Raw genomic sequence first — 27,830 nt, forward strand, 5'->3', positions numbered from 1 at the left:
CTGAGAGTTTGTCCAAAGGCCAGAAGTCATGGAACCCAACCCCTGACCTTACTCCAAGCAAAAAGAACGTTATGATCTTTCCTGTCTTCATCTATTTCCTTGTTCCAATTTCTCTTTCCTTAGTTAACATTTGTTATTTTAACAACAGAGTCATGATAGTCTTTTGTGTACATTTTTACAAATCAAAGTGCTCATCAGGCAGAGATCTAACCAGAATCATCAGAAAGAACTTTATTTTAAAAATCTAGCCAATGTGGGTGATGATGACAATGGCTAAGACCTATGAGAGAAAATTAGAGGAGCTAGATTTGTGGTTCAACAAAAGAACTTCCAAAAACAGATCAAAACTGTCTAATTGGATAGTGAGCTCCCTGCCAACAGAGATATTCAAGAAGAGAGTGAATGGATCTGTCAGGGACGCTATTGAGATTCCTGGATTATGAGGGAAGATAAACTAGATGTCCTCCAAGATATGTCTCAAGACTGAGATTCTGACCTCTTGTTTGCTTTATGAATAGGTACAAGATTTCCACTGGATTCAGCTCAGCTCTACTCTTTCTGGCCCTCCTTGCCTCCCTCAACCCTCTTCCTTCTTAATTTGCCCCCATCTTCTGCATCCTTTTCATAAAGAACTCTAAGTTTGGAATTTGTCACACACTCTGCTCCCCACTGAGCAAAATGCTGCTCTCTGGCTTGAGTTGAGTCTTGCCAACAGCCCACCTGCCTGGCAGGTTTGTTCATAATAGATTTTCAAGGTTTAGGTTTGGGTGGTTTTTTTTGTCAAGCTGACCCTTGTAAATGCACTTCCATTATGGACACTTTGCTTGGGACATACACCTTTTAAATTGGCTTAAAGGGGAGCGAGGTTTTTCCACCAAACTTTAATGAACAGGCTGGTGAGAGACCCCCTCATTGTAAGCAGGCCTTCAACAGGTATTTTTTCCCCATGTATAAATCACACTTAATAGACAGGAAATAACAGTAATTATGAAAACAGACAGAGAAAGCTGCATTTTCCAAAGCTCCAGGACCCCTCTAATGCCATTTCTGAGTTTGCTTGTTTCTTGTTTTAAAGTTTTTGGAAGAAATCACAGGACTCTAGGGCCAAATGAGACCTCTTTGAACCCCAGTCATTTTACAGAAGGTGAGGAGGGTGGTTAGAGAAGAATTCATATAGCACTCACTATGTGCCAAGCAGTGTGCTAAGTACTTTATAAATATTATTTCATTTGATCTTCACAGTAACCCTGGGAGATAGTGTTGCTTTTAGGCTTGTTTTATAGTTGAGCAAATGGAGGCAGGAGGAAATAAGTATCTATTTTGTACCGGGCACTGGGCTAAGCACTTTACAAATATCATCTCATTGGATCCCTATAACAACTCTGAAAGGCAGATGCTATTAGTTTATAGTTGGGGGAACTCGGGCAGACAGATTAAATGATTTGCTCAGGGTCCCACAGCTAGTAAGTGTGTTGGGGTAGATTCGCACTCTGGTCTTCCTGATTCCAGGCTCCCTGAGACTATCCACAGTCTATCCTATCTATATTGTGTTTGCACATGGTTATTTATAGGTTCTACCTCAGTGGACTGTGAGTTCCTTGAGAGCAAGGATTGGTTTTTGACTCTCTTTGCATCCTAGGTGCTTAGCATAGTTCTTGGCATGTAGGAGGCAATTGACTGACCAACTGCTTCTGCCCATCAAATAAAAACAGTTTGGGGGGGGGGAGGAGAAATTCTTGTTAACATTCAGAAATACTGAGAAAGCTAGCACTTATCAATCAAAAGTAGCACTTATCAATCTAATTTTATGCTTCAATGTAAAAAAAAATAGAACAAATAAGATTGTTGATCTTAGAAGTCAGGAGACATCTGAAACCTTCTTCTGATACTTACTGATTGTATGGTGATGTGTAAGTCACTCAGACTTTCTGAGCCTCAGTTCTTTTATCTATAAAATAAGCAAGTTGAACTGAGTGACCTCTAAAGTCCCTTCCAAACCTATATCTATGATGCTCTGATTCTCTGAATCCAACTTATCTTCCTAAAGATCTGTCAAGTCAAACACTGAGAGCTTTTCTATTAATCAGGGCCAGAAAGATCAGGCCTGAAACTCTGTCAGAGAAACCAGAGTCTAGTGCTAACTCTGGGTTAAAAGATTAGATCACAGACTTAGGGATGGAAGTAGCCTTAGAGGTTCCTATTACAACTCCCCCAGACCAGAGAGAATAGGACATATTATAGGGTGGTCATCCACTCTCTTCACAGAGCTCACATTCACCATCCACCCCAGCTGATAGTCACAGATGGCCTCAGTTATAAACAGATGTATAGACATTCCCATTATTAGAATTTGTCTTTGAATTAATCAACCAAAATGTTCATTTCTTCATTCATTCATTCAACACGGATTTCTCAAACATCAACTATGTTCCAGGAAATAATGCTGAGTGCTGGAGATATAAAGGGAAAAATGAAATCTGTCCTGTTCACAAGGAGTATATATTATATTGGAGGAAAAGAATATGTAGACATAAAATTAAATTCAATTTCATTTCTGTGGAAGTGAGTATAGGGCTAGATCTTTAGGTCTGAGGATTGTTGGCCTAGAAAGGATAGGTGAACCCAAGGGAGATGATAAGATTACCAAAAGTACAGAGGAGAAAAAAAGCAGGATAGAATCATAAGGTACACATACATATAAGGAGCAAGAAATAGATGGAGATCCACAAAAGAGACTGAAGAGTGGGAATGAAATAGAAGCAGAAGGCAGCAATTTCTGAAAAACCCAAGGAGGAAGGGAGGGAATAGAGAAGTTGTCAACTGTATCAATAAATTCAAGGGATAAATGCAAAAGGATAATAAGTACAAAAAGGATAAAGACTGAGAAAAGGTCATCAATTTGGCAATTAATTGGTTAGCCTTGGAAAGAGAAGTTTCAGTTGAATGATGAGGTCAGAAAATGAAGGTTGCAAATGGAAACAGATTTTACTAGAATTTGGCTGGAAAATGAGGAAAGATACAGGAGAGTAGATAGAGGGGATGAAAGTAAAATTTTTATTTGTTTTTTTTTTTAAATAGGGAAGACTTGGGCACCTAGTTAAGTTGTAGGAAAGGGCCTGGAATAAGAAATTGAAGAATATCCATATTAGCAAGAGGGCCTTAAAGTAAGGAGCCCGCGGCTGGCTTTGTTCCCATCTCCTTTTTATACTGGGGTTCAATAAGACAGAAAAGGTTAATAAGTTGGGGCAGCTCTATGAGCAATAGCACTGGGACTCATCTTCCTTTAGTATTAACCAACACTTCTCCTTCCAGGTCCCTTTTCCCCTTCCTCAACTTCTCCCCTTCAGGTCCTTTGGTGCTCTTCCTACCTGGGGTTGGGGAAAGTTCCCAGAGGAAGTGGGAAGAGATAGAATCAGAGTTGGAACCACTCTTTCCTTAGAGATTGAAACAAAAGAGAAACTGAGGAATACTGATAAGGTTATTTGAGAAGTAAAACTGGGCAGAAAAGCTTGTGACAGATTTTTTTCAGTGAAGAATAAGGCAAGATTCTCTACTGAGAGACAGGATAGATGCCTTGAGGATAAAAAAGAAAGTTTAGAAAGGACATGGTGGTTAATGAGGTAAATTAGGGATGAGTCAAAGGATTTGAGGACATATGTGAGGGTCCAGTTGATCTTATATAACATGACTTGTTAGTGGATCCCATATAGGTACAATTTTATGAATTCCTCCATCACCAGTCAGAAGCCCCCCAAAAAAGAAGCATAAAAAGTAAATAGTAGAAATAATCTGTGGTTGAGCAATATAGAACAAAGGGCAAGGAAATCAATGATACAGGCCAGGAAAAAACAGAATTGGTTAAACCAGGGTCAACATCTTGATAGGAGGAAAGTGAGACCTGAGGATGGAAGAGAAGTGGAAAGGAGAGTTATGAAGTGGGAAATTATGACCCGGGGATAATAATCAGAGACAAAGGTAAGGAAAAACTAGGTTTAGAAAGGATGAGTCACAGGGAGAGACAGAAGGATGATCTAGAAGGATCAATCTTAGTAGATGGAAATGCAGGGTCCTTGGGGAACATGGAAAGCTCCTCTCACCCTTTCCCACTAGTACAGACTACTAAATCAAATCAAGTTAACTATGATTGACCAAAAAGACACAGAAATCCTTGAGCCTGAAGGAGAGAGGCATAGAATTGGAGAATTGGAAGTAGGAATGCCAGGGAAGAGACTTGTAAAGATGAGGTCAAAAATGAAATCTCAGTGTGGGCTCTAAATAATGGGAACCCGAGGGAGCAAGGGTAATAGGGGCATCAGGAAAGGGAAAGGAGAACCTGGGCAACAGGCTATGTTCAAGATGGATCCCTGTGGGCATCAGCTCAGGAAAGAGATGACAAATGGGAATAGGCCGTCTTTGCCTCTGTATCAATTTTGCTTATAAGCAAGCAGACTTTTTACTGAGAAGTCCACAGTTGATCCTGCCCATATTTTGACCTTTTGGGGTCACTAATGGACAGGACATATCAATATTCACAGGGCAGAACAAAGAAAGGCATATTATTTCTGGTCATTGGCCATAGCCCTTCCCACCCCACCAGTGTCTCCTACCCCAGTACTTTTCTTTTCTATGTGTGATACCTCAAAAAGTCTTTCACCTTGAAGTGGCTAAATCTTGGGAAATTTCTGGCCCCAACCTGTGACCAGGACCAGTAACAAGAGAATGTCAGCATTTACCATCTTATGAAACTGAAAAAGTCCTTTCATCCCACCTCACCCCACTAGGCCACTGTTATTTCTCCTTTTTCCTTTCAACATACTCTCTATGTTTAACAACCTGGCCCCTGCCCCTGGGTCCCTTTTAAAAAAAAAGACCCTTTTTCCTGGGTACAAAATCCATTTCCTCTAACAAGGCCATCAAAGGGCTACAAGCAGTATTTGACTTCTCCTGATTATAAATATGTTATCCATCTCTTCATCCCCTGGGATAATCTCCACTTAGAACATCAGTCACACTCAATAGGACATTTTTTCTTGATAGCTGCCTAGGAAGGTGAGTTTGGGGGAAGGGAAGGGACAGATTGGACCATCTGATGATCTTTTTAAAAAATGATCCCTTGGATTGACACCAGCATATAAGAACCATTCCCCAACAAGTAAGTGGTAAAAAGATATGAATGAACAATTTTCAATAAAAAACTATAAATTATATAACCATATTAAAAAAATGCTCCAAATCATTAACAATTAGAAAAATATAAATCAAAACACCTTTGAGGTTACCTCACACCAAAAAAAATGGCAAAGAGGAAGAAAAATGAGAATAATCAATGCTGGAGGGATGGCAGGAAGATAAACAAGCACATTAATACATTGTTGGAAGAGCTATGAATATATCCATTCTGAATGATGTTTAGAGTGGCAAAATATCCATGCTCATACCCAGAGATCCCACTACTATCCCAAGAATATCAAAGACAGAAAAATCTCATATTCACCAAAACATTCATAATACCTTTTATGGTAATAATAAGCACCCTTTATGGTCAATTTTTTTAAAGGGGGGACTAGAAATAAAGTCCATTGACTAAAGAATGGTATGTGTTACATAAATAGCATAAAATATGACATTTTCTTTCTTTTGCTGATTCTTCTCAGAACCTCCATTATTAAAAAAAAAAATACTCAGGTCAACCATATATTCATTTCTCTCTGGGCTCCATTTTTGGCTCTCTGAACTTCCTCTATCAAGCCATAGTATCTTCTTCATCCTGAAAGTTCACTTTACCCCTTTCATACTGAAAGGACACTTGTCCCCTAGTTTCCCCTTTCTCTGATTGACTGGTTCTGCCAAGAAACTACATTTTAAGCAAAGCACTTAGGTCAATCATGTCTTCATTCCTTTCTGGGTCCTCCTCTTGCCCCTATTCACTTTCCCTACTATGTGGACACAAGTCCTTTTTCATCATTCTTGCCCCTACCTTCTCAGCTTCTTTTTATGTTGTTTTTTTCCCATCAGAATGTAAGCACCTTGAAGACAAGAATCATCTTTATATCTACTGGTATCTGAATTCCCAGCACTAAGCATAGTGCTTAATTTTCATTTAATTATTAACTTTTATCCAAACCCTTTCCTTTCCTATTTTCTCTATTACTATTTAACACCAGGCTCCAATCCCCCAGGCTCACAACTTCTTAAGTGTCATCTTAACTCCTCACTCTCTCACCTCCAAGCTGTTGACAAGATCTATCGATTTTGTCTTTACAACCTCTCTCAAATCCCCCCTTCTCTCCTCTGACACTGCAATAGCTTCTGGTGGTTCTGCTTTCCTCAAGTTTCTCCCTATTCCAAACCATTCTGCATTCAGCCACTCAAGTGTTTTTCCTGAAACAAAGGTCCATCATGTCATATCCCACCCCTGCACCTACTCACTAAACTCCGATAACTTCTTATCACTTTCAAGATCAAATACAAAATCTCTCTCTCTCTCTCTCTCTCTCTCTCTCTCTCTCTCTCTCTCTCTCTCTCTCTCTCTCTCTCTCTGTGTGTGTGTGTGTGTGTGTGTGTGTGTGTGTGTGTGTCCCTTTCCTTCCTATCCATCCTAAGGAGTTTGTAGTTTATTCTAGAAGCCACAAGGAAACACTGAAGATTTTTGAGTTAGAAGTAACATGGTCAGACCTTTGTTTTGAGAATATTGACTTAAAAGCTCTGTGAAATATAGATTAGAGAAGGGAGACCCTAAAGACAGTTTGATCATTCAGGAGGCTGCTGAAGAGATAAGGAAAGCTTAAGCAAGGGTAGTTTTTAGCAAGGTATATCCAGAGTCACCAGTGGCCATGGGAGTGGAGAGAAGAGCTCATATTGGGAAGATGTTGCATAAGAAAAGTCTACATGGGGCAATTAGATGGCATAGTAGATAAAACAGTGGCCTTAGAGTCAAGGGGACCTGAGTTCAAATATGACCCAAGACAATCACTAGCTATGTGACTCTGGGTAAGTCATTTAACCCCGATTGCCTCAACCCTCCCAAAAAAGTCTGCTTTACATATGAAGGAAGGGGAATAAGGGGGAGAGAAGAATTGAGGATGGCTGAGGTTTCAAAACTTGTCGACCAATGGTAGTAGCCTCCACAATCTGAGGGAACTACAGAAACAGAGGATGTGAGGATTCTGGGCCGATTGAGCTCTAGGAAACCAGCTGGGAATCTGCATTGAGGGAAGAAGTTTCTGCAATATCCTCATTGACCATCTGGTCGAATCTATAGATGAAAGGAATCTTATAATAGTGCATCCAACAAGTGATCATATGAAGGATGGATTGGAAACTTGAAGATAAGTTTAAGGTGAAAGATGATTTTTCTGTCTTCACTTCCTCAGTCCTCCACAGTTGTTGGCACGCCCTGGAGAAGGCTTTGGATACTTCAAGGAAGGAGACCAATTAGGAAGCTATGTCAAGGAGCGATGAGAGCTGCCTTCATTATCCTTGGGCAACCTGCCTCCAAAAGGAGATCTATATTTTATGAGATCTATTTTATTCCGGGTAGCACTGGGAAGGGAAAAGAATTGTGCCTCTGTTGCTCAAGAAACCAGCATCTGAAGTCCGGTGTCTGAAACTTGAGATCTTTGCACAGTCAGCAGAGTGTTTGGAGGGAATCTTAGGGACCCTCTAGTCGAATTTATTCATTTTATAAACAAAATAAACAGTCCAGAGAGGGCAAGAAACTTGCCTAAAGCCACACAGCTAATCAGAATTAGTCATCAAGAACCTTTATTTCAAGGGCACTTTTCTCATATTTCACTAAGAAGAAATGTTTCCAGCCTGGAAAAAGCAGCCAGTTTTTAGCAGTGGCTCTTCCAGTGAGGCAGTAATGGATGATGCTCTCTCAGGGCAGACTTTCCAATTGCAGGCTATTTATTTAGCAAAGACATCAACAAAAGGCAAGGAAATAAAAATGATGAGGTTTCTCATAAACTGGGCATTCAGGGGCTCTCTTGGAAGCCAAATTCTCCCAAATGCTGGGGCTACTCCTCAGAAAGCCAGCTAGGGCCATTCTGGACTGAAGACAGAGGTCTCTGCAATGCATCCATTTCCCAGCCCCAGGCTGGATAAAGTAATGAAGGAAGGTTTTGGTGGTGAGTTTTGAGGAGGGAGAGAGAATGGAAGAAACCCAGTTTCCTCATGCCTAGGAAAAATGGATGGAGGAAGCAAAAGGAGAAAACAGCAACATTGACTTTGCCCTAACTTTCTTGGGCTTCACCTTTAGACTTTCCCAGGAGGTAAATGAATAAGGTTTCAGTTGACCACATCTGGAAGCTCCAATCTAGGGCAGGATAACATAGCAATAGCCATCTCCATTTTTATGATGCTTTAGAGTCTACAAACCACTGTGCTCATAAGGATCTTGCAACTAAGTGACCCTGAATCCTTGAAGGACCTCAGTTCTTAAATAACACAACTATTATGTGTCCCTGATTTCATTCCTTCACTTGGTCACACAGCGAGGTAAATATAAGACCTAAAATTCAAACCCAGGTCTTCTTGCTCCATCTGTCTGGCTCTTTTTCTACCATACTATGAGCTCCAAAGGTCTCAACTTTTAGGAGTTTTATGCTAGCCATAGCAAGAGTTTAATTTCAGGCAAATGTTAACCCTCATACTTCATTCGTTCAACAAGCATTTATTAATTTAAAAACTACTATGTAGGCAATGTGGCACAGTGGACAGAAGGCTGGTATTAAAGACAGAACATCAGGATTCAAGTTCTGCCTTTGATAAATACTGGTGGTGTGATCCTGAGTAAATCACTTAACATTTCAATATTCTGGGCAATTCACCAGGATAGAGGGAGTTTCCTCACATTCATACCAATGAAATAACAAGTTCAGTCATTCTTCTTATGAGATAGAAGATAAGGGGGGAAATAAAAGTTAATACCTCCTGTTTTCCTAGGTTAGAGGCTTATATTTTATAGAAGTGGAAGACTAGAGTGACCTTAAGCTGGTCATTTCCTAGAATCCCTGGGATGTGTGGAGAAACCTAAGCTCGCCTGCCTTTTTGTATACAATGTTTCTGCCCTCAGTCTGCCAAAGTTCTGTTGAAGGAAGCTCTACAGCCTACTCATTCCTGGACACTAAATCTATGGGGCAGGACCAGCTTACAGAGCTGTGAAGATTAGCTTGGCCTTTAGGTCCTCCTTTTTTACCTCAGTTTAAACTGATGAGTATGATAACAATATGTTGATCTATTTGTAAGTTTACTTCTGAATTTAGCCGGCAGAGGGAGAGTAAATGATGACTGGACAATAGAGTCCACCCTGTTTGAGAATGACCTCAAAGATTCCCACTGCGATGTTATCCCATCCATAACTTATCCTACCCACGGACCTTTATATGCCTAAAGCTATAATCATGTCTTCTCTCTTCTTGTAACTTTTAGAAACCTGAGATGAAGCTCAGAGAACTTGTCTTGAGCAGATGAGTGAATCAAGAATCAATTAATTAATCAAGAAAAGTCTGCCTTCCTTACAACTAGGTTTTCAAAACCCTGTTCTTTTTTTCTCCAAAAAAGACACCCATGAAGATAACTGATTCTCCAATAATCCTATCCCTTCCAAGAAACACATGGGAATTTTACAGCATCCTTCTGAAGACAATTAACTCAAAGAAGTGCACTAATTGTAGCAATTCAATAAGTGAGATAGGTTGTGTTAGGAACTAATAAGTGGAAGCTACCAAGTTAGACACTCTGTTTTACCCTCTGGAAACAAAGAAAATTACAGAATCTGAGAATTTGAAAGGATCTCAGAGGGTCTCCCTTCCCCAAAAAACCTTTTAAGGCACCTCTGAAAAGTAGTGTCATTCTGTGGCGATAGATATTAATTGGCAAGGACTAAACTTCTATTTCACTGGCATAGCTAAACTTCTAGATGTGGATTGGCAATTTTTCTGTAACTAACAGTTCTTAGAGAGTTACTGAGAACATTGAGACATCCCTTAAGTGACTTGTCCAAGGCCACACAGCTGGTATTTGTCAGAAACTGGTTAGTACTGAAGCGGATAGAGTACAGGCCTGAAGTCAGGAAGAACAGAGTTCAAATCCAGCTTTAGACATTTGCTAGCTGTGTGATGTTGAACAAGTCACTTAACCTCTGTTTGCCTCACTTTCCTTAACTATAAAATGGGGATAATAATATCTATTGGACAAGGCTGTTATGAGGATCAAATGAGATAAGATTTTTTTAAAAGCTCTTAGCACCCAGTAGGTACTATATAAATAGATGTTCATTCCCTTTTCCCTCTTTTCTCCAACATTAGCTCTCTAGCCCCTGTGCCACACTGACCTGAAAAATAAGGTCAGTCGACTATATGACCTCCAAGGCCCCTTCTAGCTCTAAATTTATGATCCCAAGATCCTATGACATCATGGGAGAGTTTGCAGAAAATAAGCTAAGAAACATATGACTTTCTAAAAAGCTGGCACTTGCTCTCCTGCCGGCAAATAGTTCTCTACTCATAAAGGATATTGAGGAGGCAACTGCAAGGTCCTAATGTCATCAAAGGTTGGCTCTTTGCAGAACATGAAATCTTCTCTGGATTATTCACAGATAGTCCTTGGATCATTTCTGGAGGATTCACTGATTAGCCATAGATAATCTGTGTCATATCTGATGTATCCCTTTTAATTGAGCAGATTCTGCCTCTTCATTGTGTTTAATGGGGTAGCAAGACCAGATATAATCATTTGGGCCCTTATCCCTCTTGAAAAGGGATACATCGGTATCATTTGAAAAGCTGCTGGGGATGGGGGGGGGGGGTCTGGGGTTGCCCCTCTCCTGATAAGATCCTCTACCTCTGAAGGAATAAAATACTCCAATAGCACAGAGCTACTCTCCAACCAGAGATGGCCCAATACTATCAATGCAATTGTAATTGGCAGGAAGAGGGGGAAAGGATGAGTGTTCTCTGCTCTTTTGTGTGGACTACCATCCCATCCCCTTCCCTTGATTGCTGCTGGTGTAAATATGGGAGAAGGAGCGAGGGAGAGAGGGAGAGAAAGAGAGAAGGGAGAGGGAGAGAGTTTGTGTGTATGTACACCCCACTGTAACTTCCCCTGTACTAATAAACTATTGTGGTGATCAGCATTTTTGGTGCTCCTCCTCCCTCATAGAACCTAAACCTACTAATTAGTTCAGTCAATTCAGTAGTCATAGGGTCTACAAATCTATGGGCAAAAGCAAAAGTGAAAGATCTAGTACCCTCTATTTAAATTTTCCTCCAATGTGCTATTAAGGGTTGATGGTGAACCTGTTTTCTTGAAGACTATCAATAAGCCACAAACTCTGAGACATGTCTGCTTCTCTTCCACCTGTCTGCCCAAGCCTTCTCAGTCTCCTTTGCCAAATCTTCATCTAAGTAATGTCCACTAAAAGACAAGATGTTTCTAAAAGAAATCCTGGGTTTTCTTTTATTTTTCCTTCTCTATTTTCTGATATGGTGATCAACAAATAGGACCTTATTTGAATAATCCTTCAGTAATTTTACCATTCTTCAAATAATCCCCTGAAGTAGCTGCATGCATTCAAATTACCCTATTTGAAGCTATAATTATGTAAAATATGGCAGTTAGTCCCAACTATATAGAAATATGCAGTATGGGTTTGAGTAATGATCTCAGAAGACCTAGCTATAATCAGTTCCTTTTGTTATTATTCAATCATTTAGTCCTGTCTGATTCATTGTGATCCCATTTTCTTGGCAAAGATACAGGTATGTTTGCCATTTACTTATGCAGCTCATTTTTTATATGAGAAATTTGAGATAAGCAAGATTAAATGGCTTGCCCAGGGTCACATAGCTAGTGTCTCAGATTGAATTTGAACTCAGGTCTTCCTGGCTCCAAACCCAGTGAATTATTCACTGGGTCACTATTTGCTCCAATCAGTTGCCATAGGTTTCGTTATCATCTAGACACAGATGATTTCCAGCTCTACATAGCCAGTCCTAGTCTCTCGAGCTCCAGTTTTATAAGACTTCTCTTGGATGCCTTGCAAGCATCAAAAACAACATGCCTTAAATAGATTTCTTTATCTTTCTTTGAAAACTCTCCCTTCTTCCCAAATTTCCTTTAACTATATGTGTCAAACCCTGTGAATACTAAATTGGCTGAACTAATTAGTAGGTTTAGTATCTATGAGGGAGGAGGAACACCAAGAGTGCTGATCACCACGATAGTTTATTAGTACAGGGGAAGTTACAGTAGGGTATATACACACATACTTCCTGATGAGATTATGAAAAGACAGGCATACTAATACACTGTTGATGGAGCTTTGAATTGGTCCAACTATTCCCAAAAGCAATTTAGAAAAATGCTTAAAGTTGATGAAAATGTCCATATTCTTTTTATCCTGATAAAATGAAAGACACATGCATAACAAAATATTTATCTCAATATTAGTGTGTATATTTGTGTGTGTGTGTGTGTGTGTTAGCAAAGAAATGGAAGCCAACTGTGCGACCTTGGGCAAGTCACTTAATCCCAATTGTCTCTGCAAAAAAAAAAAAAAAAAAAAGAAAGAAAAGAAAAAAAAAGAAAGAAAGAAATGGAAGCCAAGTTAAATATGCATTAACTGGAAAATGGCTAAACAAATTGTGTACATAAATGTTATTTTACTGTAAGAAATGATAATGATGAATACAGGAAAGCACAGGGGGATTTATATGAACTGATGAAAAGTGTGATAAAGATAGCTAGGAAAATAATATACACAGAGACTACAATACAAATGGAAAGAAAAATAACATAATCAAAACTGTTATGAAATTTAATGACTAATCTTCACCCCAAAGTATAGCTATAATATACCCCTTTCCCTTCATTGTAGAGTGGAATACTACAGGTGGAGAACACTACTTTGGTGTTATATTTGGTTGAAATATTGGCCAATTTCTCTAAATTATTTCCCTTAATTTTATTCTTTGTTTTAAGAGATGGCTTTCTGGAAAGAGAAAGAGAAAGAAAATATTAGGAAAATATAGGTAATATAAAAACAAAAAATAAAAATTGAAAGTGAACAAATGAACTTTTTAGATAAGATCTTAAAATAGATAAAATAAATTTGTCCATGTCTGTCCTTATATAAATCCATTTCAATGACCATAAGCAAATCTTAATAAAGTTGCAATCTACCTGGACCTTGGGGCCATCACTATGAATAATGTAAGGAGCCATGATTGGATCTGGGGAAAAGGGTAGAGAAGATTAAACTGAGTATATTTTTATGCTGGAGCACACCGTTAGAAGTTTCATAGACCCAAAGAAAGTCAGAATGAAAAATATCTTAAAAGTCATGTAGCCTGATGCTCTCACTTTACAGATGAAGAAATCAAGGCACAGAAAAGAAAAGCAACTTGTTTAAAGTCATGTATTTAACATTGGGCAAATTCTTCATATGGACTTGGTTGGGAGTTATAGGAGCTGGGAATCACTTCTTTCTACAATAAAGTTTTGAAAAAATATAGTTATTTGAGGGATCCAGTTAATTGACCTTTAACTAGATCAAATGAAGTGTTTTTCCAATTGACTCTCTCCACTCTTAACCCCAAAGGGAGATTGAAACCACCGAAGACTTCATTGGACCTATTTATCAAAGAAGATTATTCCTTCTTGAGCCTTGCCACATGCAAAATTCTCATCAGTTAAATATACTGACTGGTAGCATCCTCCCTTTTTAATCCTTATCTTAAACTTCTCTGAAAGAATTAGACTACTCTCTGTCTCTTTTGCACATTCACCCTCCATGCCAGCTATATTTCTGAAGATTCCTCTCTTCACCTGTTAAATTCAACCCAATGTCTAAAGCCCAACCCAGAGATCCCTTTCCACCCAAACTTCCCTGAACCACATAGCAAAAAATTTTGGGACTTCCAGTAGCAATCGGATACTCCTTTCTCATACAATTCATTATTATGAAGACTTGGCAAGCGATTTGGATATTGATGTTGAAAGGGGGGAGAATTGAAAATGATTCTGAAGTTCTGAACCTGGGTAGGGGAATGATAGATGGTAGCTTCAACAGAATAAGGGGTAAGTGCAGAGGAGAAGATAATGAGATGTCTTTTAAGTCTCTGGGGAAAAAAAGAAGTTTCATACAAACAAAATACAATGGAAGAGATTTACCTCTGGTTAGATGTTGGAATTTAAAAAGAAGTGATTAAGGATGACCTTATTGAGAGTTTTCTAGTGGAGTGGCCAAGAGAGTGAGCTTTTTCTTTATCTAGTGCTGTGTAATTTTATTTTTAGTCAATTACTTTGATCCTTGGAAACTTCCTTAGAGCCATACTTGCCTTCTTTCCTAGCCTTAACCCTCAGATCTTATTGGCTGCCAATTCTTATGAAATTTCCCTTGCCTTTTCTCTTCTCCCACAACCTCTACCTTAGTACAAATCCTTACCATCTCTAGAATAGATGACTACAATAGCCTACTGGTCTTTCTATTTCCAGAGTCTATCTCTCTCTCCAATACAAACTCCACTCATCCTGTAAAACTGATATTCCTAACACTAACTAGGAACTAACATTCCTACCATTCCCCTTCTCAGAAATCTTGAGTGATCCCTATCATCTCTACCTTATAACATAAACTTTTCATCTTAGCACTTAGAGCTTCCTTCCACATTATTACTCCTGTCTATATTTCTCAATTTTATTTTATATTACTCTCTTCATGTGTTTTCCATTTTAGTCAAGATAATCTGGTTTACTCATCTCCCATGTGACATCTCATTTCTTACCTCCAAGACTTTGCCCAAGCAGAATCCCTTAACTGGGGGATGAGTTAAGTGAACCCTTGCCTGCCTGCCATGCACTCCCTTCTTGCAGAATCCTAAACTGCTTTCAAAGTACAAAATACAGAAACTACAGCAGCTTTCCTTGATCTCTCTAGTTGGGGCTCTCTTCCTCTGGAAATTGTTCCCTAATACTTTGGGTATACTAGATAGCTACTCTTCTGCATATCAGTTGTATCATTCCTCCATTCCCCTCATCCCCCAATCTATAACCTCCTTGAGGGCAAAGAGTGTTTCTTTTGAATCTCTGCACTCCCAGTCCCTAACACAGAGCTTGGCGGTAGAAAGAGCTTATTAATGCAAATGAACTGAATCAGTTGTTCCTAACTGTGGGCCTTCCACCCTAGGGAGGGAGGGAGGGTTGAATCCATTAGTGCACCAGGAATCTCATTAAGTGACTCAGTGCAATAAATAAGCAAACACACCTTCAGAAGAGGAATAAATTATATAGGTATTATGATTTTTTTCAAATGCATATAGAGGTCATTTTGATTAATAAAATCCAAGTTCATTTAAAAGCATTACTGGGTCTATAGTAGCTTTTTATCCCAGTTAATTGTCATAATCAAGAGAAAGCGTAGTCCAACTACCATCATGTGGGGACCTAAGAGATGGGAACCACTGACTGAGATGAAGGCATCAATGGTAAGCTTATCAGATTTGCAGATGGAAAATAAGAAATTAGAAGGCATAACTAACAAAGAGAACTGGCATCTAAAAAGAATTCTACAGGCTAAAAGGACCAGTGGTTGGGGGCCATTAGAGACAGTGGGAGGGGGTTAACTCAGTAAACAGGTTGTGGTTTAGTAAACACAGAAGACTCCACAGGGAAATTTCCAGTCATTAACCAAGTAAACAAGCAAGGGTCAGTAACAATAAAGGAACCCCGAAGGGCAATCTAGAGATTTCACTTCAGTAAATAAACCAGGTTGGGTAAATACAAAGGGGGTAGCAATACAAGAAGACAGATCTTAAGGAGGTCTAAATTCCATTTGTTTGCTCTAAGCGCTGAGATCTTCCCATTCCTACCTTAATAAATATATTCTTACTGGGTAATTCGTTTTAGCTGGCAGGCAGTCAAGTCTACTGGTTATATTCAGAATAATCTAAAATAAATGAGATAAGAATAAATGTAAAGTCCTTATATGTAGGTTCAAAAAATCAATCAAATAAGCACAAAATGGAAAGACTTGACCTTCCAATAACTCATGGGGAAAAAAAAAGATTTGTAGGTTTTTAGTGAACTTCAGTCTTAATAACAGTCAACAGTATTACAAGGCAGTCAGAAAAGCTAATAGGATATTAGTATTCAATAAGAGAAACTAAGTGTCCCAAATGAGAAAATTCTCTAGTATGGTGCCCTTACCATACACATATGGAGTTGAGAATAACTCATTTTGAGATGGAACTTAATTGGCTAGTTGGCAGCAGAGGAAGATCAATAAGGTCCTGAGTAGACTGAAAATTAAGAAACAAAAGGATTTATTGAAGAAATTGAGGGTATTTAGGGTGAAAAAGAAAAACCTGAGGGGGGCACTTGATTATATGAATGGCTCCCAAAGGGAAGAGGGATTAGATATTTTATCTATTTAATTGTAAATTTCTTGAAAGCAGAGATTATGTCACCTTTCACTTTGCATCCTTTGGATTTATTACAAAAGGCAGAAGAAAGTCTTGTGGTCAGAAATAATTTGTGATTATGTAAGTAAGACAATGAGTTCCAAACCACTGGAGATCTTTGCAGAAGTTGATGGTTGACTTATTAGAGACATTGTCAGAAGGGCTTATACTTCAAGAATGGGTTGGAGCCAATGCCGACTAAGGGCTCTTCCAGTGTAGAAATTCTTGGAGTCAACATTTTTAAGTCTATATTTCCAGAACAAAAAACTCTTCATGTGAAGTGTTCTAACCATCTTTTTTTCTAGGATGTATAGACCGTTCTTGCTTTACATAAGTGGATCTCACACCTGTATGTAAAGGGATTGTTACTTAATTCAAATTTGCCTGTGGATATGGGGAAGGAAGAGGAAAAAGAAGGCTGGAAGATAACTATAGGCAGAGGTGTGGGAGCCAAGGACAGAGAAGAGAAGACAGTAAGAAGAACACCCTGGTCACGGAAGAATACATGGGGGAAGACCCATGGGGGCCAAATATTTACATGAAAAGGAAAAGACAGGAGCCTGGAGGATTGGACTAGGGACAGACTCAGATAGGTGCCCTCTACCCAAGAACTATCTTATGGAAGACAAACACGCAGGGTAGACAGAAGAGGAGAATAAAGCAAGACAAAGATCTCTTCTCTGGTCACAAGAAGTTTCGAGTCCTCTTTTTCCGTCTCCCCCATAGTATGGTGGTCTCTGTGACCATATTTCTGCTTTCACTTGAAAGGGGTTATTTTTAGGTTTGTTTGTTTGTTTTTGGTGGAGTTGGGGAGAGCTTCAGAACTCGACTCAGGACAAAAGTGGAGATAGAGCACAGTACCCTATTGTACAGGAGGGCACAGTACTATACAGATAAAGTGTTTGTTTTTTGTATTTGTTTTGAAATGTGGATTTCTTTCAGAATTGCTTATGTAAAATCAAACTTGTGTATTGAAAATGTATATAAAATGAAAATTGTCTGTAGTGTAAAGGACACCATTCATAATATTTATGTTATAATGATATATATGAAAGTCACCCTGGGATAGCACATAAGGTACTAGATTTGGACTCAGGAAAACCTGGGCCCAAATCCCACCTCTAATACAGGGTAGATGTGTGATTTTAGGCAATTCACTTAATTTCTTTGAATCAGAGATAAATTTCTAAGATTCTATGTTATACAAGTTAAGATTTGTGGTTTTGCTGTGGCAAGAGGTTTCACAAGTCCTTGGTTCATTGATGTGTGTGTGTGTGTGTGTGTGTGTGTGTGTGTGTGTGTGTTGAGAAAAGGAGGTGGGCTGATCTCTAATACTAATGGCCCCTCTTTATCTCAAAGAGGTGGTAGGAATTCCTTAAATTTCAACAAAACAAGTCTCCTAAAAGTCTTTTAGCCTTCCAGTAAGAACACAGGGAAATAGAATTGTAATTGGGAAGGATATTAAAGTCAACAGGGTAGCACAATGGAATAGTGCTAATTCTAAAGATAGAGCATCTGGAATTGTATCTGGGTTTAAATTTCAGCTCTGCCATTGACTAATTATGTGACTTTGTGCAAGTCACTTCAACTCTGTGGTCCTCAGTTTCCTCATCTATAAAATGGGGATGTTAGACTAGATTGTCCCTTCTAGCTTGAAATGTATTTTATATAATGCTAGATAAAATCTGATCCAGCTTGCTCATTTTACAAAGAAAAAAACTGAGACTCAGAGTGACTGAGGAACTTGTCTAAAGTCATACAACTATTAAATGTCAGAGCTAGGATTAGAATCAGGTTCCTCTCACAACAACATGCAGTGCCCATAAACACCTTCCCTCTCTGCCCCTCACTCTAATCCAGCCTTCACAAGCCCTCAAACTTATTTTTGTTGTAAGGAGATCTGGCTTAATCACATCTCGGTATCAAAAAAAATTTTGTTTTAAAGGCCCTTACTCAGCTTCAGCTTGCTACTCTTATCTCATATTCCTCTCTAATCAGTCTAAATTTACAGCTGAAGTGAACTAATAATGTCTACTCCTAAGAATTCTCCCGACTTTTCTCTCACCATTACCTATTCTGGAATGTCCTCTGTCCATGGTATCGAACACCCACCCTATCTTCCTTATATGAACTCCCCTCTATTGACCTTTTCCTCTTGAATTCCTTCCCATTCTTTAAAGGTTAACTTCAATGTTCTTCTACTATTCATCATTCCCTGATCACTCATAGGACTTCACTCATGCACTATGTAATAGCCAAGCATTTGTTATTTCTGCTGATTTCTTTATCCCTGATCTAAACCTTCCCCAGCATATAGCATATATATGTACATTGCAGGTGCTTAAAGATTGTTGAATTGGATTTAACTTATTTGAATTGAAACAGACTCAATTAATCAAAACTTCCCCTAAAAAGGAATGGAACAGAAGTGATGACCAGGTGGAAATGACAAAACCCAGCAAAGAGTTAAAGAAGCAGGGCATAGACAAGAGCAGAACCTAAATTTTCTTAGGGAGGCTTTAGGACAAGGGTTAGACCTTAAGATATTGTATGTCATGAACTTATTAGGCAATCTGTTGAAGCCTATGGATCGTTTTAAATGATAAATTAAAATAACAATAAAATAAGTTGGATTTATAAAGGAAACCAATTATATTGAAATACAATTAGCAAATAATAAAGTTCATTGACTCCAGATTAAGAACCTTTTCTTTGGAGACTCCCAACCCAGTCACGTTCTGATTTGTCATTTCATCTCCTCCAAATGAGGAGCACAACCTTTAAAATAATCTAATATTCAACAATAAGAATTGTGCTTTCTGTAGTGTTTTGTTTCCAAAATATACATGATATATTATCATATTACCATGATATATTCTGACTCTCCCAACAAAGAGGTACCATGGATAACATTCTCAATCAAAAGAGAAGGAAACTGAAGGTCAGAGAGGTTGGGTGATTTGTTTTTTTCAATGGTGACATTGTCAGAAGTGAATTCAGATCTTTCAGATTCCAAGTCCAGAGACACACATCCAACTCTAGTGTTAGAGTAAGAAGATCTTGATTGTCAGTCCCACTCCACACAAGCTAAGCTTCTGTGCCTCAGTCTGTGCACAATTCTCACACAGACCTATCTAGAATACCATCACAGTGGTTTTTTACAAGTGGATTTCTATCTATAGTCTATTATATATGGAAATCAGAACTAATTCTTCCCAAATTCTCTATATCCCTATATCCCTATACCCTTTAGAAGTTTGGATTTTCTTCTAGGTTCATTTCAGGTGTCATTTCCTAGCTCTTTCTGATATCCAAAATTAATACTACCTTCTCATTCATCAAATTATTTTGAATTTATTCACCTGATTTTAATGCTGTATTCCCCCCTCCCCCCAACCTTGATAAAATATAAGCGTTTTGAGCAGCAAGACTTTTGTTCCCAGTGACAAACCTCGTGTTTTGCACTGGGTAGGTGCTCAGTATATAAAAGCTTGTCGAATTTTACTACATGGAGCTCACATGTAACATGTGAATTTTTATTTATATTTCTAGTAGATTAAAGCACATTTGTCTTGTGTGTTGAGATTTACAAAATGCTTTACAACTATCATTTTATCCTTATAACAATCTTGACAAGTAGATTGTTATTATTATCCCCATTTATAGATGAAGAAATCAAAGTAGACTGGTTAAGTGACTTGTCATGAATCACAGAATTAGTGAGTGTCTGAGACTGGATTTGAATTCAGGTCTTTTAACCTGATTTTCCTGAAGTGAAGAAAATTATTTTATTCACTAGCTGAACTGACCAGATCACAACCTTTTCATTTTTTAAAGATGCCATCACTGACAAGCTTCAAGGTTGGATGACCAGGGACATTGTTAGGTGGGCATTAGACTGGAAAGAGACCTTCTGAGACTAGTTCAAGAGTCAGGAAATCCATGACTCTGGAATTCTTTAAATTTCTATCACTCCATCTATTTGTATCTCTACCATCCACATCTGTGTTTCTTTTCACAAGGACTTATCAATCTGATTACAGTCATGTATCAAAGGGAGATTGGGCTATATATGACTCGATATACTAGATTTAGAGCCTTGTTCTCTACAAATCACAGTTAAACTGAACCATTAACAGGACTTAGGCTAAAGTTGTGAAATAGAAAAAAAAAAAAAAAGGAATAAAAGCCTTCCCCTTTCCCCATCATAGAAACATAGAACAGAATGTCAGAACTAGAGACTCCAGAGATAATTCAATTTGATCTCCTCACTCTACCCATGGTGGGGGAAAAAACCTGATTCTTAGAGAAAGGCTAGGGATGTACCCAAGGTCACGCAGTGAGTCAAGGGCTGAGCTGCCTGTATTTGGGAATTCCATTTCGGAAGAGAGCAGGGAAGGTTTTAGATCTTGGGTAAACTTTCAAGTTAGTCATCACTCGCTAGGCAAAATGAAGAGCCTCAATTTCCCCGAAGTGGCTTGCTCCTTATAACTCAGCCCACCCATTAGTAACCCAATTCATCTCAGAGGCACTGTTTACTGCACTGGTTAAAAATCTCCACTGGTTAAAAATGCTCAGCGGGGAAACGACTGAAAAGGAAAGACAAAGAAAAACCGAAGAATCGGTCTTAGAAGTCACTCTCCCCACCGGAACTTCCCGGACTGCAGCAGTCTTTGGACGGCCAGCGTTTCTCCACAGAAAGGAAACCCCAGGGACTTGGCAAGAGAAAGTTCTGCTGGGGGTCTTCCTCTCATTCTCCCTTCCCAAGGCTTTGACACGTACACGGGAAAGAAAATTCTAGCCCCTGCATCTTTCAAACAGTCCATCAGGGTCTTGCAGAACCACTCCCTGTGATTGCAGTGAGAGCTAATCTGGCAACTGCAACGAAAGGGTTGGGTCTCAGCAACTACAGAGACTAAAGTGCTGGAAGCCACCTGATCCCAGCCTCTGTGAGGTCTCCTCGGAGAAGGCGGTGTGCCCCTGGGCTACTGGCCCAGAAACAGCAAGCAGCCCCTTATGTGGTTGTATACCGTGAGTGTGTGACAAGGGAAGGAAGCTCGTCTCTGGGAATCAGAGCCGGCGGGCATCGCGATCCATACAGCTCTGGTGCCACTCTCTGGGTAATGCGAGTCATTACTGCTTGGAGTGAGTCTCAGAAAAAAAAAAAAAAGTCCTAGGCAAACTATTAGCTGAAAAGCCAGTGGCCACCAGTGAAGGATGAAAGTGAAGGAGATTCTCTCCCCCTGGGCCCTTTGGGTCCCTTGGGTCAAACAGGTTCTTTACCCCACCCCTTCCCGATAAAGACTACATAGTGACATGCGGCAGGATTCAATGACTAAGGGAAGCAGAGGCCCCATTGCTCCTGGGTTTTCTGCGGACCATTCTCTCACGGAGATTCTTTAGGAGAGAGAGTTTGAAGAGGCAAGGCCATGAGGGACCCCCGGATGGAATCCTTACTTTCCAGATGGCGAGAGGGAAGGGCAATCATGACTCGAGCTACGTGGTCTCTGTTAAAACAGGAGGATGTGGGGGCAACTGTCAGGGGAAGGATCTCGTTGTGCCTCTGCGGGAAAAGAGCAAGCCAGCTCTGGGCGGGGCTGGGGTTGAGGCTGGGAGAGGAGGGTACCTGGCATTGTTAAGTTGGGAAAAACTCGTTAGAAAGAGAAGCCCAGGGAAGAAAACTAACAGGCGCAGGAGAAAACAGAGCATGGAAGAATCTGACACAGTTCAACTTCCTCAGAGAAGTTCAAGTCCCCAGCCCCCGTGTCCATAAGGGATTTCTCACCAGTCCCCAGAGGAGACGTCCAGCTAGCCCCAGGGGAACGGAAATGGTGCTACAGAAAAACGCGCACATCTGACCCAGGAAAATCAGGGGTCTCCAGTTAGGTTCAGAACAGTGTGCCTAGATTCACATATGGGTACAGGGGGGATGTTAAATCTGTTCAATCTCTCTAACCTAAGGGTTAGGTGCTGGTCAGTGCGCTCCACTCTATTCGAAGAGGGATGTCTTATAGAAAGGAAATCAGGATGGCATCTCCGCTACGGACAAAGTTTGGGGACACCAGCGGGTTCCCTCCCCTTTCCCTCTTCAATCACCCTTCACCCCCAACCCCCCGCCCTCACCAGACTGAGCCTGAAACAAAGTCCCTTCACAGCTGCTGGTGCTGCCGCTGCAGAAAGAGCATTTGCTGCAGGCAGTGAGAAAGGGCACTTTGAGGGGGAGAGATCCGAGTTGGGGGAGGGGAAGGCGAGGCGCGGGCTGAGCCGCTTCTCCCCCGACGCCCCAGCGCCCGCCCGACAGCCCAGGAAGGAGCAGGGATCGCCCCGGCAGTCACCTCCTCTCCTTCCCCAGGCTGTAGACCGAAGGATAAAGTCTTCATTGCCCCCTCCCTCCACCCCGCCACCGCGCCCTCAGAACGTTCGTAACCCCCGAAGGCACCTGCAGAGCTCTGGGGGTGCCGGGGTAAGGGAATGGAAAAGAGGGAGGGGATGAGAGGAGGGCTCCTTCCCGGAGCCGAGCCGTGGCGAGGAAGTTTATTTAACATTCTGGGTTGCTTCAGACCCAGCCAGGCAGGGCCAGGAGGCCAGGTCGTCGGGGAAGGTGGCCGGCATACGCCTCCCGCCGGCTCCGGGGAGCTAAACCCGCTCCGGGCGCCGGCTAAGCTCCCGAGAAACCCGCTAGGGGGGTGGGGCGGGAGAGAGCCTGGCAGAGCCCGGAACCGTTGGGGTTCGTCCCTATCCTGGTTCTCCCAGTGTGTCCAAATCCAGAGACGTTTTTTGGTTTTGTTTTGTTTTGTTTTGCAAAGCTGAGTCCTCGAGGGGAAAGAGGTAGTGAGAATAACCCCGGGAGGGAAGGGGCCCGGGCTGGCCGGGAGTATTTCCCCAGCAGAGGCCCGGAGGAACCGGGAGATCCAGGAAAGTTTATCCCGGAGAAGCCTCGGGAGGCGGCGGTAGGTGCCGAAGCCAGGTCCCGGGTGCGCCCCGCATGCTGTCCAGGTTTAGCGGCTGCGCTGCGCCTCCGAAGCTGGGGCCGGGGCCGGGGCCGGGGCTGGGATTGCCGGGGACAGCACAGCTCGGAGAGGTGCGGCGCGTCGCGGCTGGGAGCGCAGCGGATCTCATAGCCCGAGGCTGGGCTGGCACTTACCGGTGGCCGAGGCGGTGAATAGCCCCCAGCATAGGAGCAGCAGGCGGCTCCCTCCAGCCCGCACGCGAGCCCTCATCCCGGATTCGCTCCGCACACTCGGATCGGGGCCACCGCAGCCCCTGGGCTCCCATCCCGACAAGGGCTTCATGGCCGGGTCGGGCTCGGCGAAGGAAGGCTGAGGCTCCGACCGGGCGGAGGAGGAGAAAGGAGGTCAGGAGAGAGCTTTTTTTCTGCTCGGAAAAATCCCTAATACGTGGAAGCCCTGAGCTGCTGCGGCTGGAATGAACCAAGTCTCCGCTGGCTCGGGGAGAGGAGGGCTCCGCTCTCTGAAAATGACTCTCTCCAATCGAGCTTTGCAGGATCAGCGGCGGAGGGTCCCCGGGGAAAGGGGAGTTTTATTATCCCGGGGATTAATCACTCGCCTAGCCCGCTTCGCCCCCCACCCACCTTTCACTTCCCCACTCTGGGAGGGGGAGCATCGGAGGGGACAGGGCTGAAAGAGGGGAAAACTGCAATAGGGCTTTCCCACCTTATCAGCGGCGCCACCCCCTCCCCCCAACACACACAATAAACCACAAATTACGTCTTAAGGGTTGTTTATTCGTATTTGTTTTAAAATGGACTGGTTTCTTCTCAAGTTCAGCCTCCCCATCTCGCCCTCCCCCCAATACACACCCATAGAGGACAATTTCCATTTCTTAAATCGTCTGATAAACGCAAGCGCACATATACACACTCGCCCGCACTCACATTCACACGCACACACAGAGACATTGACACACTCACCCATGCACTCATTCACACACTCATCTATACTCACATTTGCACACTCATATTTAGTTACAGTCACACATTTACACATACATACACTCACTCACAGTGTTTAATAATTCCAAATGCTGTCTGGAAAAGAAATCAGCATACTCTTCTCCCAGTCTGGATGGAAATGGGGGTGGGCGGGGAGAGGAGGTGTCTAGATCTATAGGCCATCTGGGCTGAGAGGACTTGAACTTAGCACTTGGACTTAAAAGGTTATCTATGGGAAGGGATACCCGAACACGTCCCTTCTCCTAAAGGTGTTGTCGGGAGGGAGTAATGGAGGGGGAGGGGAGAGAGGACTGGGGGCTATTATAAAGACTGGGTCTCTGCCCACTTTTTCTCCTCCTTTTCTACACACTCTCTCTAGGGAGTCCTAGCGTGGCGGGGACAGGCCCCCACGCTGCTGGTGAGCTTGCTTGTGTCCTCCCCAACATCCACAAAGTGCAGGCATTTTTAGTGTTTTCCTAGTGGGGCTAGAGTGGTGACAGCCAGTACTGGAAAGTTACCCTGGAAATTTGCACAATTTACCCTCAAAATTAAATGTCCCTTCACCCTCACCCGCACATTCACACGCCAACGCGCGCGCGTACACACACACACACACACACACACACACACACACACACACACAAATAACACGCACGCATGCACGCATCGGGACCTATTCCAGGACCCGAACAAGCACACCATCGGAGACCTGGCTGGAAAACAAGTTTCTCTGAACTGGGTGCAGCCCTGCCTGCAGATTTTGACTACCTCCCTAGCTCAGCCTCTGGCTGCGCGCGACCTCCCCCCCCCCCCATTTTTGGCTTCTCCCCGGTCACGATGGCTTCCTCCAGGTCTACGCCAATTGCTGAACACTGGGGGGAAAGAGTTGGAGGAGGAGGGACGAAGAACAGAGGGAATAAGAGAGCAGGAGAAAGGGACTAGGGGCATCTGAGAAAGAGCAAGGGGAAGGCAAGTGAGGTGTTCAAAGAAGATGACAAGGAGAAAAGGAACTGGGGTACTCAGATTGGAGAGAGATGAGGGGGGTTGAGAGTGAAAGAGAGATCAGAGTAGATGACTGGGGGTAGAGAAAAGAGCATGTCCGAAAGGAATTGAGTGTAGCTAGATGAGGGGGAAATTGGGGTTGTTCAATCTGATGTGCAAGAAAAAAGGAGGTCTGGGGGCTTTCCGGGGACTGGGGCGGGACGCGAAGTGTACCAAGATGGTTTTGGCTTCGACCACAGACACCTAGGCAGCTAGGGGAGTAGTGACCAGCAATACTCTTCCTCCTCACATCCCAGGTTTCTGTGATTTCCCTATGGGTGGGGCCAGGAGTCAAGCCTAAGAGTGTCCTTCTTCCCCATCACCTTATGCCCCAGAGGGATTTACCCCACCTCGGCTTCATCAAGAAACCCTCCGGCGCCCCCCACCCTCTAGATGTTCCGGCTCCTTTGAATGAGCTCATCTGACAGCTGGGAGACCATTTATACCCCGGGCTTGCGAATCTCCCCGGAATCGCCCGTTTCACGTCCTCCCCTTTCCCCCTCCTCTATCTCCCTCCCCTCCAGGCCCCTTCTCGCTTCTGCTTTTCAGGCCGCTCCCGCCGCCAGCCACTGCGCGGCTGCCAAGAACCAGGGGCCAAAGGCAGCTCCGTGAAAGACTCGCTTTATATCCCTTCAAACTCGCGGGGCCCCATTGAAACCAACTTATTGTCCCAAGGCAGAGGGAGCTCAGAGGGAGCGGGGAATCAGAGGGGAGGGCTCGGCGGGACTTTGCATCATCCCCCTCCCTCTTCCCACCAACCCATCCTTCCTGTCCCAGAGGGATAGTCTAGACAACTCAGTGGGGGGAAGGGGCAGGACATGGAGACCCCACGAACTATCTTTGGGGTTTAACTCTAAGCCCAAGGCAAAGAAGCCTCCGGAGCATCCCTGAGGCAAAGGAGTGAAACTGAAGATCTATCCCTGTAAAGAGCCCCCTCCCATCCACATCTTCGGAGGTTGATCTCTTTCATCCATCACCTCTTCACCATCTAACGAGATGCAGTTGTCCATTTTTCTCTTGGGAAATAAGAAAGGAGATGGTCTTGCTTAGACGGAGCTCAGAAGAGCTCCAGAAGGGCAGAGAGAGTGGCAGAAATAAAGACACAGAAAGAGACTGAGAAAGCCTGGAACAAGAACAGAGAAAAGAGAGAAAGGTAGATAGAGTCAGGTCTAAGTAAGACAGACAAATGGACAGAAAAGAGCCTATGTTGCTTATCTAGTCTCCATGCTCAAGCCCTAAGCTGCTTTTCACACAATCACTCACACTAGCTGGGAATCTGCTCTGCTTTGCTACCACAGACAGCAGCAGCCCTGCTTGAACTGGGAGCAGCAAACAGCTGCAGTTTCCCCCAGAGAACACTCCCCAGAAAACATGAAGGACCTAACAAGTTTGCTTTGGGACTTGATGGCTCTGCTGGGGGCTTTGAGCAGGCAGATTGGTGGTGTTCCTTTGCCCCCTCCATGCTAGAAGATCAACTTTCTTTGGAACTGATCTCCCAGCTTCCCTTATTAGACACAGTGATTTGCAGGCTGCTGGTGTTTGAGACAGCATTCCCATTCTGTACCCCTGAATTCCTGAAGATCTTTTTGTTCTGGATGAAAAATGGCCATGAGTTCTGTTCTCATCATAGTATCACATTGCAAAACAAAACAAAACAAAACAAAACAAAAAAGCCCAGTATAATGCAATGACTCACCATGATAAGCCAAATATCCGGATAAGATCAATGTTCACTTTGGAAGGAAAACAACTACTTGACTGCAAGAACTAGAGTTATTTCAAGAAGGACATGCAGAAGCTCTGCACAGAAAATTCATTCTGAAATTGGGGAACATAGTTTGAATGGGGATTAAGAGAGTTAAAGTGGTTTTTAAATGTGATTAAGAAAGCAAAACAGGCTGCTCTGTGGCTCAGAGAGAAGAAAAGTTTTTATGAAAAAGAGAAGAAAAAAGAAGAAAAGGAGGAGGAGGGAGGGGAAGAAAGAAAAAAAGAAAGAAGGAAGGAAAGGAAGAAAGAAAGAAAGAAAAAAGAAAGGAAGGAAGGAAGGAAGGAAGGAAGGAAGGAAGGAAGGAAGGAAGGAAGGAAGGAAGGAGGGAAGAAAGGAAGGAAGGAAGAAAGGAAGGAAGAAAGGAAAGAAGGAAGGAAGGAAGGAAGGAAGGAAGGAAGGAAGGAAGGAAGGAAGGAAGGAAGGAAGGAAGGAAGGAAGGAAGGAAGGAAGGAAGGTGTCAGGATCTGTTGTATTGGGAGGTCATAGAATACAGGATAGAGACTCAGAAGGGGAAGTCTGACTGGTCTGGGAATTGGGGAAAGGAGTTGTTCAGCTGTCAGAATGATCAGACAGTAGCCTGGATTTCCCAAGGGAGAGGCTGTCACAC

General features: G+C 42.3%; 1 protein-coding gene across 1 annotated transcript in view; it reads right to left on the reverse strand.

The window, feature by feature from the left end:
* CSMD2 (CUB and Sushi multiple domains 2) overlaps window positions 1-24,446 on the reverse strand; it is a 1,001,023-nt gene extending 976,577 nt beyond the window's left edge. The window contains exon 1 of the mRNA XM_051987630.1: window positions 23,608-24,446. Within this exon, the coding sequence (XP_051843590.1) occupies window positions 23,608-23,755 (148 nt within the window). The 5' untranslated portion in view covers window positions 23,756-24,446. The remainder of the gene's footprint in view (window positions 1-23,607) is intronic.
* Window positions 24,447-27,830: the final 3,384 nt, after the last annotated feature.

This window comes from Antechinus flavipes, chromosome 3 (genome assembly GCF_016432865.1).
Source record: "Antechinus flavipes isolate AdamAnt ecotype Samford, QLD, Australia chromosome 3, AdamAnt_v2, whole genome shotgun sequence".
In the NCBI taxonomy this organism is placed as follows: domain Eukaryota; kingdom Metazoa; phylum Chordata; class Mammalia; order Dasyuromorphia; family Dasyuridae; genus Antechinus; species Antechinus flavipes.